Raw genomic sequence first — 17,350 nt, forward strand, 5'->3', positions numbered from 1 at the left:
GAAGGAAACAACTACAGCACGATTAGAAGCTCTGAAAAATCCATTTGACAGAAAGTTGAATATTGTGTTTTCTCTGCAGCAGTGACAGAGACACACGTGTGTGTGATGGTGACACGCGTGTGTGCGTGTGACTGTCACATGTTTCTCTTTGCTGATTGTCTGCAGATACTGAAAACCTGTGTGCTTGTGATGGGAGGAAGCTGGAGTGGATGTGTCTTTGTTTCTTGTAGTGACAATTTTAGTCCTAACCTTTTATCGTTTCTGGGTGTAGGGGATCCAGACCTAACAAGCTTCAGAATCCAGGTTGTGGTACATTACATTATAGAACAGAAAGGAGTGGAGGGGGTGGGTAGATGCTCAATAATGTTAACGAGGTGAATAGTGAAAGCTAGACTACCAGCCAGAAAGAGAGTGCTAAAAACCTCCTGTCACCCATACACCTAGTACAATGGCACCTGTGCGTTCATATAGGGCTTGACTCCACCCTGCCCCCTTGTGGCCAAGCCAAATATAGGTCACTCTGTGCCCAGACAAAAATAGTAACCCAAATTACTAATAACTAAGCAGGCAGGGCCTGGGTAGTACTTGGATGGGAGACCGCTAGGAATTCCAGGTGCCACAGTGGGGCGCCAGTGGCAAAAAAACATGCTTGGTGCGTTGGTTATGCCTTGTGGCATCCGGTTGAATTCCCAAAAGCCCAGTGGGGTTACGGATGCAGTCTTCGGTTTGTCAGCCTCTGCCATTTCGATTTGGTAGTATCCTGATTTCAGATCGAGGACGCTGAACCAACGTGAACCAGTGAGAGCTGAGAACGACTCTTCCAGATTTGGGAGTTCGTAAGCATCCTTGATGGTGTGGAGGTTGAGCTTCCGGTAGTTGATACACAGCCTCATGTCTCCGTTCTTTTTTCGAACTACCACGACTGATGATGAAAACGGGGACTTTGACTCTCGTATCACTCCTGCCTCCAACAGGTCCCACAGATGGTCACGGACTGCCTCGATGTTGCGAGGGTGGACGGGACGAGCTCTGTGTTTGAAGGGAGTCTCGTCATGGAGGCGGATGTGGTGTCTGACACAGTCGGTGCGTCCAAAATCCAGGTCATGGTGGGAGAAAACTTCAGGGATCTGTTCAAGCTTGGAGATAATTCTGGCTTTCCACTCTGGAGGGATTGGAGACTCTCCAAAGTCAAACTCTAACTTGACTTCTTTTGGTTGTGTATTATTGGGAATGGAGTGTGATAGGATCTGAGGCAACATAGTAAGTTCGGCAATGATACTCAATGGCTGGAGTGTGATGGTCTGTTTCGATTAATTGGTGATGAAGATTGGGACCTTGTGTGGAGAGTAGCTGGGCAGTGTTATTAGGGAGCTTTTTACACAAAGGGCTCCAGGCAGTGGCATGGCTGGCTTTCAATTAAAGCATACTTGCCAACGGGTGGTGGACTGGCATGGATGGAGCTTTCAAAACCAGGGTGTGGCCTGCTGGAATTTGGACCACAGATTTACTGGCCAATCGCACAACACAGTTGCTGCTCTTTGGGTCTACTGGTGCCGCAGCTGGAGTAATTGTACGACTGCTCGATAGCCGTGCTGAGATGGTTTGTAGCTGGCACATTCACTCTCCAGGCGCTGTTCATATAAAGGCTCCAGGGTGGTCATCCCAATCAGGACTGGGGAATAGAATCCTGGTTTGACATCTGGGACCACCAGCGCCAAGGTACATACGTCCATGTCCGCACCAATGAACTCTTTTGGGAAGGTGATTGTCATCTCAATATACCCCAGATATGGGACTTCTTGTCCGGCAGCTCCTTCTACTTGTAACAACTCACACAGTGGCTTAACAGGTTGATGTGAAAAATGTTGATTGTAGACAGAAATGGATACAGTGGTTACTTGAGATCCGGTGTCAAGCAAGCACTCAAAATCTTGACTGGAAATGGTGACTTGGCCTGGGCATCTGGACCCAATTAAACCTCTGGGTATATGGGTGGTTTCTGTGGAAGTGGCAAGTGGCATGTGACTTGGTGTTACATTTTACTGCTGGCTGCTTTGTGGGACGTTGTGGGTCCTCAGCAGTTCCTGTTTGTCCCTCAACAGGAACTCGAGCTAGTTTAAAGACGAGCCGTGTTGCGGGTTGGATCGCTGCCATTTCTTCTGTTTCTCCATAAACTGCTTCTTTTTCATGGCTACAAGTCTATGATTGGGATTATTGTCACAATGAGTCTTTATGTGTCCATCTTCACCACAGTTGTAACAGTAGCCTGGCTTTGGACCTGCAGTTGGAGGTTTGTGGGAGGAACGTTATTGTTTGCTAGATTTCAGGCTTTCACCGAGTTTGCTGACATGAGTGGGTTTGGACGGAGAAGGCTGCTTCTGGCCGGACTGGGCAGCAGTGAGGGACACCAATTGCTTCTGTATGTCAACTAGCTGTTGGGCGAGCTGCTCTGATGGTAGTCAGTGCATCGACTTTTGATTCTTCAGAGGTGGCATAAGCGTATTGTGTGTGCGCGCCCCGGCTCTGGATTTTGAGCCGAGGTGCTGCTTCATATGTTGGGTCTTGGCGGCCTCTCTATCTTCTTCGGTTCGGAGTAACAGCAGGAACTCAGCAAAAGATGGTGGGTGGGATTTGCGTTGTTTTAGTTGGAGTTCTGATATGAGTGTGTTGTCCCAGCAGCCGTGACAAAACTGATTTAGGAGATGACGATCTAAATCTGTGGCTAAGACCCCTCCTCTCTTCAAAGTTAAGTTGAGCGCAACTTGCAGGTGTTGCAAGTACACAGAGGGCTTCTCACCAGCATCTTGAAACATTTCCATGAATTTAGCATACAGTTCATCACCATCTTGGATGGTTCCGTAAGCAGAGTCGAGGATCTGGAGGTAGGTTTTTGGTGGTGTTTCTGGCTTTAAATGTTTCACCATATCTGCTGCTGGTGGAAGGAGGCTTTCGACTATTTTTCTTGAGTGTTGTAGATCTGATACTGTGATGTCACCAAGAGCGTAACAACGATTGGTTTAGCGGATCCACATGATCTTGTGACTCAAAGATCCTGCGAGAACACACCAAAATAGTGGTGAGATTTAAGTGCAATAGTAGGAGATAGGAGAGATAGGCACAGATGCAGAAAGAGAGAGACAAACGTTTTGCAGGATTTGTCACCTGGGTTACATCACACATGTGTGCGTCCTATTGGTTCAGAGTGATGATGTCACACATGTGTGTGCGTCCTATTGGTTTAGAGTGATGATGTCACACATGTGTGCGTCCTATTGGTTCAGAGTGATGATGTCACACATGTGTGTGCGTCCTATTGGTTCAGAGTGATGATGTCACACGTGTGTGCGTCCTATTGGTTCAGAGTGATGATGTCACACATGTGTGCGTCCTATTGGTTCAGAGTGATGATGTCACACATGTGTGTGTCCTATTCGTTCAGAGTGATGATGTCACACATGTGTGTGCGTCCTATTGGTTCAGAGTGATGATGTCACACATGTGTGCGTCCTATTGGTTCAGAGTGATGATGTCACATGTGTGCGTCCTATTGGTTCATAGTGATGATGTCACATGTGTGTGTGCGTCCTATTGGTTCAGAGTGATGATGTCACACATGTGTGTCCACAGACTCGGTGCGGTTGGTCTCGGGGTCCGGTCTGTGTTCAGGATCAGTGCAGATCTGGGACGGGTCCTGGACCGGGGTCTGTGACGGGGACTTGGACCAGCGGGGGGCAGAGGTGCTGTGCAGGGAGCTGGACTGTGGGGCTCCTTCTCTCCTCCAGGGGGCGCTCTCTCCTCTGGGGCAGACGTTCCACTGTGAGGGACATGAGTCTGCTCTGATGGACTGTCCCCGCTCCAACTCAAGCACCTGCTCCTCTGGAGCCACTGTCCACCTCACTTGCTCAGGTAAAGGGACGGGGCTTCACTGCTCAGGTAAAGGGGCGGGGCTTCACTGCTCAGGTAAAGGGGCGGGGCTTCACTGCTCAGGTAAAGGGGCGGGGCTTCACTCTGTCTCTTGTCTGTTCAGAGCCACTCAGGTTGGTGGGAGGTGCAAGTCGCTGTTCTGGGACTGTGGAGGTGAAACACAGAGGAGAGTGGAGACGAGTGGGGTCCTATGGACTCTGGGACCTGGAGGACACAGCTGGTGTGTGCAGAGACCTGGACTGTGGCTCTGCTGTTTATGAAGAAGAGAGAGATGATTTTCCAGAGAGTCCTGTTTGGTGGGTCTCATCTTACTGTGTGAAGAAGTCTTCAGTGAGAGAATGTGTCACTGGTTCATCCTCCTCTTCCTGGGGTCTGGAGGTGATTTGTTCAGGTAAAAATCTGATCTTACATTTTTATGTCTCTAAGATGTTTTTGTTTTTCACACACACACACAAACGCGCACTCCTCTGTATCACACATACACAATGTTTCTACAGAAAGCAAAAAAAAAAACAAGATTGGACCGAACCAGGACTAAAGTAGGACTAAATCAGGACTAAAGTGTGGTCAGACCTTGAGTCCATGTGGGCTGGTCCTTGTTCAGACTCTGGACACTGACACAGACCAGGCTGAAGGAGCTGATGGAGCTGTGGTAGAACACACTGCTCCAACACAGTTTATGGTTTGGTTTCTGTCTCATGTTTCACATTTATTTGTCAAAGTGCTTTTGGTCTCTTGTGTGTGCAGGGGTCCTGACAGAAGACGAGAGCTCAGGTAAAGACACTCACACACCAGGCTAACCACTCTGCCACAGTAACACGGGGAGCACATGCACACTCCACTCACAGACATCAGGAGTCTAACCCACAACCTCCTGGTGAGAGGGAGGACACAGGATAAACACTTCCAGATATCAGAGCGTTCCTGAGAGCCGCCGCTCAAACGTCACAAACACATTTACACCACTTCACTGTCTTTGCTGATTCAGTAGAAAGTTACTCAGAAAAGACTCAGGTAAAGGGGCGGGGCTTCACTGCTCAGGTAAAGGGGCGGGGCTTCAGTGCTCAGGTAAAGGGGCGGGGCTTCACTCTGTCTCTTGTCTGTTCAGAGCCGCTCAGGTTGGTGGGAGGAGCCAGTCGCTGTGCTGGAACTGTGGAGGTGAAACACAGAGGAGAGTGGAGACGAGTGGGGCCCTATGGACTCTGGGACCTGGAGGACACAGCTGGTGTGTGCAGAGACCTGGACTGTGGCTCTGCTGTTTATGGAGAAGAGAGAGATGATTTTCCACAGAGTCCTGTGTGGATGGTCAGACCTGACTGTGTGAAGGAGTCTTCAGTGAGAGAATGTGTCTTTCATTCATTCTCCTCTCCCCGGGCTCTGGAGGTGAACTGTTCAGGTAAAAGTCTTGTCCTAAATTCTCAGGTTGAATCAGTCCAAATTCATCTTTGAGTGAATAAATGAGAAGGAAACAACTACAGCACGATTAGAAGCTCTGAAAAATCCATTTGACAGAAAGTTGAATATTGTGTTTTCTCTGCAGCAGTGACAGAGACACACGTGTGTGTGTGACGGTGACACGCGTGTGTGACGGTGACACACGTGTGTGACGGTGACACGCGTGTGTGCGTGTGACTGTCACATGTTTCTCTTTGCTGATTGTCTGCAGATACTGAAAACCTGTGTGCTTGTGATGGGAGGATGCTGGAGTGGATGTGTCTTTGTTTCTTGTAGTGACAATTTTAGTCCTAACCTTTTATCGTTTCTGGGTGTAGGGGATCCAGACCTAACAAGCTTCAGAATCCAGGTTGTGGTACATTACATTATAGAACAGAAAGGAGTGGAGGGGGTGAATCGGATGTTGTATGGATGTAGATGTTCACTAATATTAATGAGTTGAATAGTGAAATCTAGACCACGTCCATAAAGAGAGCAGTAAAAACTGTGTGACCTCCTGTCACCAATACACCCAGTGCACTGGCACCTGTGCGTTCATATAGGGCTTGATTCCACCCTGCCCCCTTGTGGCCAAGCCAAATATAGGTCACCCTGTGCCCAGACATAAACTGTGACTCAAATTAACCCCAGCCTAACGCTTCTTGGAGAAGGAAGATTTTAGATATGGGCCTCTCCAACTGTCCATTCTTAGTTTTTAGCCACATGGCTGGCACATCCCTTATTATCTGGGTAAGTTCTCATGACTCTTCCCAAAATCCAGGAGCCACGAGGGGCAGTGTGATCAATGACAACGACGATGTCGCCAGCTGTAAAATTTTTCCAAAGCTTGGACCACCTTTGTCTCTCTTGCAGCAGAGATAAATACTCTCTTGTCAATCTCTTCCAAAACAGGTCTGAGAGATACTGCACCTATCTCCAATGTTTTATGATGTACACTACCGTTCAAAAGTTTGGGGTCACTTAGTAATTTCCTTATTTTTGAAAGAAAAGCACTGTTTTTTCAATGAAGATGACTTTAAACTAATCAGAAATACACTCTATATATTGCTAAATGTCTGGTTTTTGGTGCAATATCTACATAGGTGTATAGAAGCCCTTTTCAAGCAACTGTCACTCCAGTGTTCTAATGGTACAATGTGTTTGCGCATTGTGTCAGAAGGCTAATGGATGATTAGAAAACCATTGTGCAATCATGTTAGGACAGCTGAAAACTGTTTAGCTGGTTAGAAAAGCTATAAAACTGACCTTCCTTTGAGCAGGTTGAGTATCTGGAGCATCACATTTGTGGGGTTGATTAAACGCTCAAAATGGCCAGAAAAAGAGAACTTTCATGTGAAACTTGACAGTCTATTCTTGTTCTTAGAAATGAAGGCTATTCCATGTGAGAAACTGCCAAGAAACTGAAGATTTCCTACAACGGTGTGTACTACTCCCTTCATAGAACAGCACAAACAGGCTCTAACCAGAGTAGAAAGAAAAGTGGGAGGCCCCGCTGCACAACTGAGCAAGAAGATAAGTTCATTAGAGATTGTAGTTTGAGAAATGGACGCTTCACAGGTCCTCAACTGGCAGTTTCATTAAATAGTACCTGCAAAATGCCAGTGTCAACATCTACAGTGAAGAGGCGACTTAGGGATGCTGGACTTCAGGGCAGAGTGGCAAAAAAAGCCATATCTGAGACTGGCCAATAAAAGAAAAAGATTACTACGGGGAAAAGAACACAGACATTGGACAGAGGAAGATTGAAAAAAGCATTATGGACGGACGAATCGAAGTTTGAGGTGCTTGGATCACACAGAAGAACATTTGTGAGACACAGAACAACTGAAAAGATGCTGATAGAGTACCTGACGCCATCTGTCAAACATGGTGGGGGTAAAGTGATGGTCTGGGGTTGCTTTGATGCTGGTAAGGTGGGAGATTTGTTCAGGGTAAAAGGAATTTTGAGTAAGAAAGGCTATCATTCCATTTTGCAACGCCATGCCAAACCCTGTGGACAGAGCTTGATTGGAGCCAATTTCATCCTACAACAGGACAATGATCCAAAGCCCACCTCCAAATTGTGCAAGAACTATTTAGAGAAGAACCAGGCAGCTGGTATTCTATCTGTAATGGAGTGGCCAGCGTAGTCTCCAGATCTAAACCCCATTGAGCTGTTGTGGGAGCAGCTTGACCGTACAGTACGCAAGAAGTGCCCATCCAGCCAATCCAACTTGTGGGATGGGCTTCTAGAAACGTGGGGTGAAATTTCTCCAGATTACCTCAACAAATTAACAGCTAGAATGCCAAAGGTCTGCAATGCTGAAAAAAAAGCAAAGACGAAAGCAAAGTTTGAAGGAAAAAAATATTATTTCAAACACAAATCATTATTTCTAACCTTGTCAATGTCTTGACTATATTTTCTATGCATATTACAACTCATGGTGGTAACTAAAAGTGTGACTTTTCATGGAAAACACAAAATTGTCTGGGTGACCCCAAACCTTTGAACGGTAGTGTAGTTCTCATTTTCCTGATAGGCACCAGGGGGCAGAATATGATTTAGGGTAAGGGCCTCAAAGTCATTTGCATCCTCTGAGACTCTTGTGATGGGCTGGTCATTAAGATGGTATTCATCATTTAGGGATTGCTGTTGTAAGACTGAGAAGAGCACCTTACGGACCATCCTGATGAGGCACTCCCACACACCTCCATGGTGGGATGCGGCAGGCGGGTTGAAAACCCTGTCAATTTCCTTTGACACTAAGGCCTGGTGGATCTTTGTGTGGTCTAGACCTGCCAAAGCTGCCCTCAGTTCATGCTCTGCACCGATAAAATTCGTACCATTGTCCAACCTCATTTGACGCCTCATTTGACATTTCAGTGGTGCCACTCTAGCCTTTCCCAGCATGAAGGCCAGGTGCACCTTTCCACTTTCATCCTGCAGCCTCAAATATGACACTGTCCTATAGCCATGATCATTTCCATCTGCAAAATGGTGAAGCCGAACCACTAAGGGGCCTTCGAAAGTACTGGGCATGATGCAACACCTCACTTTGAAGTTCAACACTTTATGAAGATCGTGCAGCCATGCTGTCCAGCACTGAGACATTCACTGAGGAAAGGGATCGTCCCAGGATAAACTGTGCCTGCATATTTCCTGCAGCAACAGTTTAGGCAGCAGAGTAAATGGAGACAGGAAGCCCAATGGGTCATAGATGGAACTGACCATGGAAAGAATCCCACGTCTGGTGTGAGGTTTTGGTCTCACGGCATGAATTGTTCTCTGTACACCAACTCAGTCCCAGGGCTTTCTCCACAGGCAAACTGTCTCGATCCAGGTGAAGCTCTCTGGTTGGCCTTGAGTGTTTCTCTTCTGGGATGGATGCCAGCACCGACTGACTGTTATTGGTCCACTTCAGCGGTTGAAATCCTCCCTTTAAGCACAAGTTGGTAAGGTCTGCCACCAACTGCACTGCCTCTTGCTCCGTGGCCACAGACTTCAGACAGTCATCCACATAAAAGTTGCAATAAATTGTTTCAATAACCTGTTTGCTGTAGCTGTCCATGTGATCTGCAGCAACTTTTCTCAGAGCATAGTTGGCACAGCTTGCAGAGGAGACTTCTCCAAAAATGTGCACAGGTGATCCACTGGACTGGTTGAGGTGTCTCCACGTTCCCACCATAAAAAGCGAAGCTAAGGTAGATCTGACACCTTCATCTGATAGGACTTTGCCTGTATGTCAGTCATCAGAGCAACCTTTTCCTCACGGAACTGGATCACACCAAAGAGAGAATTTGTGAGATCCGGACCCTGTATAAGTTGGCTATTCAATGAGGTGCCTTTATAGCTTGCTCCACATTCGAAAACCACTCACAATGTCCTTTTCCTTGGGTGGTAGGCTCCATGATGAGGCACGTACCACACAGTTCCATCTTTTGGTTCCAGTTGGTCATGAGGCACCACCTCTGCATAACCTTTGTCATTAAGATCTGTAATAAATGACATGTATTCCTCCTTACAATCCTTGTTTCTTTCAAATTTCGTTTTGAGGCTCCAGATGCGCTGCTCCACAATACACCAGTTATTAGGCATACGGATATCATCCTTATTAAAGGGTAAGTCCACACAATAATGTCCTTGTTGAACACACACTGAATTGTCCATGATCTCCATGAACCTTTTGTCTTCTAATGACATTCCATGCTCCTCCAGCAGTGCCTTTTCTTTGAACTCCAGATTGTATTGAGATATTAACAGTTCCTCCAGCTTGACAATTGATGTCCTGTTAGCATACACAATTTCCAGGCATTTCCACCTCTTAATGACCCGTTTACTACTCACCCCAGCAGAGCCCTCACCGCATAGCCGCCATCATTTTGGCTGTTAATAATCTCCCAGGGTTCCATGAGCTTTGCAGCATTCGTGCCAATCAACAGTTCCACCTCAGCATCCAATTCTGGGATCTTAATAGCTTTAAAGTGCTCCCATTTCTCAAAGAGTGATGTTCTTCCTTGAGACTGGTATAGCATCTTCTGTCTAGACTTCAGGGAGCTCTATGAAATCATCCCCTTCCAGCTTGGCAATCTCCATCTCAGTACCACACCTGCTCTGCACCAGCTTCTCCTGCCCCATAATGTGCAACAAAATATTAGTCTTTGAGCCCTCCAGGCTCAGCCGATAAATAACTCTGCTGGTGGTGAAAGTGGCTGTATGCCCAGGATCTAGGAAGGCATAAGTCTGCAACAATGTACCTCCATTCTTGGACTGGAGCTTAACGGGTACAATGGAAAGAGTAGAGTCCTGGTCGCTGGCCCCAGTACAAGCACCAGCTTGGTGAGACACAAGTGTGCTGCTCACCGGCGTTTCAGATGGTTTGGCCTGATGCTGTCTGTTGTTTGAATGTAGAATAGTGGGGTGTGTAAGACAGCATTTATCACAGGTAAGCCGGCATCTGCACCCCCTGCTAATGTGCCCAAACTTGAGGCAACCAAAACACACTCCCTTTGAAATATCCTCTCGAGCTTTGGACACTTAGGCACAGGATGAGGTTGTTCGTAGTACAAACAGGCTGAGATGTAACACCCTCAGTAGCTGTGATAGATGTTGCAAAACTGCTGCCTTTAAAGCTGCTCCTTGATTGGATCTTATTCTTGTATGCTTGTGATGGGAGGATGCTGGAGTGAATGTGTCTTTGTTTCTTGTAGTGACAATTTTAGTCCTAACCTTTTATCGTTTCTGGGTGTAGGGGATCCAGACCTAACAAGCTTCAGAATCCAGGTTGTGGTACATTACATTATAGAACAGAAAGGAGTGGAGGGGGTGGGTAGATGCTCAATAATGTTAACGAGGTGAATAGTGAAAGCTAGACTACCAGCCAGAAAGAGAGTGCTAAAAACCTCCTGTCACCCATACACCTAGTACAATGGCACCTGTGCGTTCATATAGGGCTTGACTCCACCCTGCCCCCTTGTGGCCAAGCCAAATATAGGTCACTCTGTGCCCAGACAAAAATAGTAACCCAAATTACTAATAACTAAGCAGGCAGGGCCTGGGTAGTACTTGGATGGGAGACCGCTAGGAATTCCAGGTGCCACAGTGGGGCGCCAGTGGCAAAAAAACATGCTTGGTGCGTTGGTTATGCCTTGTGGCATCCGGTTGAATTCCCAAAAGCCCAGTGGGGTTACGGATGCAGTCTTCGGTTTGTCAGCCTCTGCCATTTCGATTTGGTAGTATCCTGATTTCAGATCGAGGACGCTGAACCAACGTGAACCAGTGAGAGCTGAGAACGACTCTTCCAGATTTGGGAGTTCGTAAGCATCCTTGATGGTGTGGAGGTTGAGCTTCCGGTAGTTGATACACAGCCTCATGTCTCCGTTCTTTTTTCGAACTACCACGACTGATGATGAAAACGGGGACTTTGACTCTCGTATCACTCCTGCCTCCAACAGGTCCCACAGATGGTCACGGACTGCCTCGATGTTGCGAGGGTGGACGGGACGAGCTCTGTGTTTGAAGGGAGTCTCGTCATGGAGGCGGATGTGGTGTCTGACACAGTCGGTGCGTCCAAAATCCAGGTCATGGTGGGAGAAAACTTCAGGGATCTGTTCAAGCTTGGAGATAATTCTGGCTTTCCACTCTGGAGGGATTGGAGACTCTCCAAAGTCAAACTCTAACTTGACTTCTTTTGGTTGTGTATTATTGGGAATGGAGTGTGATAGGATCTGAGGCAACATAGTAAGTTCGGCAATGATACTCAATGGCTGGAGTGTGATGGTCTGTTTCGATTCATTGGTGATGAAGATTGGGACCTTGTGTGGAGAGTAGCTGGGCAGTGTTATTAGGGAGCTTTTTACACAAAGGGCTCCAGGCAGTGGCATGGCTGGCTTTCAATTAAAGCATACTTGCCAACGGGTGGTGGACTGGCATGGATGGAGCTTTCAAAACCAGGGTGTGGCCTGCTGGAATTTGGACCGCAGATTTACTGGCCAATCGCACAACACAGTTGCTGCTCTTTGGGTCTACTGGTGCCGCAGCTGGAGTAATTGTACGACTGCTCGATAGCCGTGCTGAGATGGTTTGTAGCTGGCACATTCACTCTCCAGGCGCTGTTCATATAAAGGCTCCAGGGTGGTCATCCCAATCAGGACTGGGGAATAGAATCCTGGTTTGACATCTGGGACCACCAGCGCCAAGGTACATACGTCCATGTCCGCACCGAGCTGCTGTCTGATGGTAGTCAGTGGATACAGTCTTGACCGGTTTTGATTCTTGGCCTGGGCATCTGACCCAATTAAACCTCTGGTGGCTGTGGAAGTGGCAAGTGGCATGTATTGTGTGTGCGGCGCCCCGGTTCCTCTGGATTTTGAGCCGAGGTGCTGCTTCATATGTTGGGTCTTGGCGGCCTCTCTATCTTTCTTCGGTTCGGAGTAACAGCAGGAACTCAGCAAAAGATGGTGGGTGGGATTTGCGTTGTTTTAGTTGGAGTTCTGATATGAGTGTGTTGTCCCAGCAGCCGTGACAAAACTGATTTAGGAGATGACGATCTAAATCTGTGGCTAAGACCCCTCCTCTCTTCAAAGTTAAGTTGAGCGCAACTTGCAGGTGTTGCAAGTACACACAGAGGGCTTCTCACCAGCATCTTGAAACATTTCCATGAATTTAGCATACAGTTCATCACCATCTTGGATGGTTCCGTAAGCAGAGTCGAGGATCTGGAGGTAGGTTTTTGGTGGTGTTTCTGGCTTTAAATGTTTCACCATATCTGCTGCTGGTGGAAGGAGGCTTTCGACTATTTTTCTTGAGTGTTGTAGATCTGATACTGTGATGTCACCAAGAGCGTAACAACGATTGGTTTAGCGGATCCACATGATCTTGTGACTCAAAGATCCTGCGAGAACACACCAAAATACGGTGAGATTTAAGTGCAATAGTAGGAGATAGGAGAGATAGGCACAGATGCAGAAAGAGAGAGACAAACGTTTTGCAGGATTTGTCACCTGGGTTACATCACACATGTGTGCGTCCTATTGGTTCAGAGTGATGATGTCACACATGTGTGTGCGTCCTATTGGTTTAGAGTGATGATGTCACACATGTGTGTGCGTCCTATTGGTTTAGAGTGATGATGTCACACATGTATGTGTCCTATTGGTTTAGAGTGATGATGTCACACATGTGTGTGCGTCCTATTGGTTTAGAGTGATGATGTCACACATGTGTGCGTCCTATTGGTTTAGAGTGATGATGTCACACATGTGTGCGTCCTATTGGTTCAGAGTGATGATGTCACATATGTGTCCACAGAGTCGGTGCGGTTGGTCTCGGGGTCCGGTCTGTGTTCAGGATCAGTGCAGATCTGGGACGGGTCCTGGACCGGGGTCTGTGACGGGGACTTGGACCAGCGGGGGGCAGAGGTGCTGTGCAGGGAGCTGGACTGTGGGGCTCCTTCTCTCCTCCAGGGGGCGCTCTCTCCTCTGGGGCAGACGTTCCACTGTGAGGGACATGAGTCTGCTCTGATGGACTGTCCCCGCTCCAACTCAAGCACCTGCTCCTCTGGAGCCACTGTCCACCTCACCTGCTCAGGTAAAGGGGCGGGGCTTCACTGCTCAGGTAAAGGGGCGGGGCTTCACTGCTCAGGTAAAGGGGCGGGGCTTCACTCTGTCTCTTGTCTGTTCAGAGCCGCTCAGGTTGGTGGGAGGAGAGAGTCGCTGTGCTGGGACTGTGGAGGTGAAACTCAGAGGAGAGTGGAGACGAGTGGGGCCCTATGGACTCTGGGACCTGGAGGACACAGCTGGTGTGTGCAGAGACCTGGACTGTGGCTCTGCTGTTTATGAAGAAGAGAGAGATGATTTTCCAGAGAGTCCTGTTTGGTTAGTCTCATCTTACTGTGTGAAGAAGTCTTCAGTGAGAGAATGTGTCACTGGTTCATCCTCCTCTTCCTGGGGTCTGGAGGTGATTTGTTCAGGTAAAAATCTGATCTTACATTTTTATGTCTCTAAGATGTTTTTGTTTTTCACACACACACACACAGAGATTGATGTCACGTGTCTCCACAGAGCTCCTGAATCGTCCAATCATCTCCGTGTCTGTGAGTGACGGGGCGTCCGAGCTCCAGCCTCAGGGGGTGCGGGTGCAGCTGGGCTCAAAGTTCAGGGTCAAATGCTCCGTGGAGCCACAGTACCCGGGAGGCTCCTTCCGGCTCCTCTCTCCCGCCGCGCCCCCCGCTCAGAACCGCACCCTGCCCGCCGTCAATCACTCCGCCCACTTCCTGTTCTCTGACGCTGACCACGCCCACAAAGGAAACTACACCTGTGTTTACCTCCTGCAGGTGTTCAACCACAACTTCTCCTCTCAGAGCCACACACTCCAGCTCTCTGTGGGAGGTACACACACACACACACACACACACTATACACACACACACACACACACACACACTATACACACACACACACACACTCCAGCTCTCTGTGGGAGGTACACACACACACACACACACACTATACACACACACACACACACACACACTATACACACACACACACACACACTCCAGCTCTCTGTGGGAGGTACACACACACACACACACACACACATACACACACACACTATACACACACACACTCCAGCTCTCTGTGGGAGGTACGTCCAGATACACACTCATGTGAGGCTCAGGGGTCACAGGGTCATGTGAGGGTCAGAGGTCATATCATTGTTTGTCTGGTTTTTCAAACTGAGCATGCCCAGATACTTTGGCGCTGGAGTTGCTATAGTAACTGTACTCAGGACAAAGCTCATGTTTGAGATGGTTTGGATCAAATTGACTCTTGAATATAAAGTATTTTACTGATAAATCCTCGCTCTGTCTGTGTGAAAATGGTGGATTTAAACTAAAGGTTAGAAAACAGCAGAACTGAGCAAAGTCTGACTTCAGTAAAACACAGAACTTTGAGGATTTTACTCAAATCCCATCATTTTTGTTTCTGTTTCTAAGAATAAACTCTGTGAAAGAGTCAAAACTTTGATGTGAATATTTAAGCTGAGACACACGTGTGACTCCAGACACAGAACATGGGACAAACTCTGAGATGGTGAAGTTCTTCATTTGTCCAGGACTGTTTCAGTGTGGAGAAGGTTTCAGCCGTGCTCATCTGGACTCTGGTTTTGTGATGGAGACGTTTCAGGTCCAGAAGACATTTTCATGTGATGGAGCTGTTAGAAGCACTGGGAATTCACCCTCCTCTGAGTCACTAAGTCCAGCCCAAAGGAGGAGTTTCAGAGTGAATCTGCCTTGTTTACAGCCAACAGATTTATGGCTCATTCTGTCCCTGTTACATTTGATTGGCCTGTTGTGGTCTGGGATCTAGAAAGGCCAAACAGGTCTGTGTGGCCTTGTTCATGTGTGAACTTCATGTGACGGCAGGAACATCGACAGAAATTTGGGGCCCAGGGCAAGAAGAGTCATGTGGGTTCCCCTTGAATATTAATTAATAGGCAGAGGTTCCAGTTCAGCCCCCCTTAGACCGTGGGGCCCGGGACAACAGACCCCTTTGACCCCATCCCGATTGACTCCCGTGTGACGGTCCACAGCACTGAGGTGTTCTATGAAGGCTTCCAGATTTCGTTTTTGGATCTTCATCCATGTATACGGCAACCAGAGGTTTGGAGGAGCTTTCTTCTCAAACAGTTCCATGTAGGGCTGAATGATCGTTTTGGAATGAAAATCATGATCTCACAATTTTGGGATTGTCAAAGCTGCATTTTTTTGCAGCGCTCCTAAAGTCCAATTTATGGATTTACAGATCTGCATCGAGGCCTATTCCTAGGTGAATTCCCAGTGCTTCTAACAGCTCCATCAAATGAAAATGTCTTCCAAAGCCGAAACGTCTTCATCACAAAAACAGAGTCCAGATGAGTGCAGCTGAAACCTTCTCCACATTGAAACGGGAGGGTTAAAAGAGGGTTAAAAGAGTTAAGCATGTTAAGAGTTTATGGTCATGCATTAAATCATCTGCGTCACGATGCACAGAGTCTCTGTTGTTGTGAACCACATTTTTAAATCCTCGCCTCCTCGCGTTGCGGCGGCAAATTACTTCACGGCGCATAAACGTCGACGCAGATCCATAAATCAAAAACAATGGCGACAAGGTGACAGCGGCAAAGTGCAATGAGTCGATGCGCAAATATAATTCGTCCTTTACACATGTTACGTTAAAAAGGGACAAATCAGGCAATGACAGTAACCATGGTAACAGGGTTTTGGGGGGTTTGGTTTTGGGGCTTGGATCTGGGTCCTGGTCTCAGTCCTGGTCCTGGTCTGATCTGGATTCTTTTGTGTTGCAGAGTTAGACTCAGTCCTGATCATCAGAGCCGTGGTGATTCTTCTGTTGATGCTCCTGTTCACCATCCCAATGTACTACTACTGCAAGGTACTGACCTGGTTTAGTCCTGGTTTAGTACTGACTTAGACCTGGTTTAGTCCTGACTTAGTCCTGGTTTAAACCTGGTTTAGTTCTGGAGTTTTTGTGACCTGTGGATGTGCTGTGTCCTGTTGTTTCAGGCCCGGGCCAGAAGGGGCGCTAGAGCAAGGACCTCAGAGAACCTGGAATTACACCGGTTCAGATCCATGTGAGACCCGGACTTAGACCGGTTCAGATCCATGTGAGACCAGTGAGCTCCTGGATGTTCAATACATTTGTGTAAATACAGAAAGACTTTAATCTTGTTACAGCTTCTGATATGTTTAATCACACTCTAGGGTCAGTCACACTCTAGGGTCAGTCACACTCAGTCAGTCACTCTAGGGTCAGTCACAATCACACTCTAGGGTCAGTCACACTCTAGGGTCAGTCACACTCTAGGGTCAGTCACACTGTGGGGTCAGTCACACTCTAGGGTCAGTCACACTCTAGAGTCACTCACACTCTAGGGTCAGTCACACTCTAGGGTCAGTCACACTCTAGGGTCACACTCAGGGTCAGTCAGTCACACTCTAGGGTCAGTCACACTCACACTCTAGGGTCAGTCACACTCAGGGTCAGTCACACTCTAGGGTCAGTCACACTCTAGGGTCACTCACACTCTAAGGTCAGTCACACTCACACTCTAGGGTCAGTCACACTGTGGGGTCAGTCACACTCTAGGGTCAGTCACACTCTAGGGTCAGTCACACTCTAGGGTCAGTCACACTCACACTCTCAGGGTCACACTCTAGGGTCAGTCACACTCAGTCAGGGTCAGTCACACTCTAGGGTCACTCACACTCTAGGGTCACTCACACTCTAGGGTCAGTCACACTCTAGGGTCAGTCACACTCACACACTCTAGGGTCAGTCACACTCAGTCACTCTCTAGGGCAGTGCTCTCAAATAGTGGGCCCCCTGGGGGGCGCGAGGCTCCGTCAAGGGGCGCGCGTTTGACCTCGGGGAACATGCTTTTTTATTTTTTTATTTAGATTTTTTTTTACTGTCTTAAGGGCCGTTCACACCA

General features: G+C 47.8%; 1 protein-coding gene across 1 annotated transcript in view; it reads right to left on the reverse strand.

Moving 5' to 3' along the window:
* Positions 1 to 1,772, reverse strand: part of LOC110175860 (xylosyl- and glucuronyltransferase LARGE1-like) — an 8,681-nt gene extending 6,909 nt beyond the window's left edge. The window contains exons 1-2 of the mRNA XM_055159870.1: positions 1,575 to 1,772; positions 711 to 1,247 (exon numbers count right to left, since the gene is read on the reverse strand). Of these exons, the coding sequence (XP_055015845.1) occupies positions 711 to 1,247; positions 1,575 to 1,772 (735 nt within the window). The remainder of the gene's footprint in view (positions 1 to 710; positions 1,248 to 1,574) is intronic.
* Between the last annotated feature and the right edge of the window lie 15,578 nt (positions 1,773 to 17,350).

The sequence above is a fragment of the Boleophthalmus pectinirostris genome, unplaced genomic scaffold, assembly GCF_026225935.1.
Source record: "Boleophthalmus pectinirostris isolate CB_2022bp ecotype Guang Dong unplaced genomic scaffold, ASM2622593v1 HiC_scaffold_2825, whole genome shotgun sequence".
Taxonomy (NCBI): domain Eukaryota; kingdom Metazoa; phylum Chordata; class Actinopteri; order Gobiiformes; family Gobiidae; genus Boleophthalmus; species Boleophthalmus pectinirostris.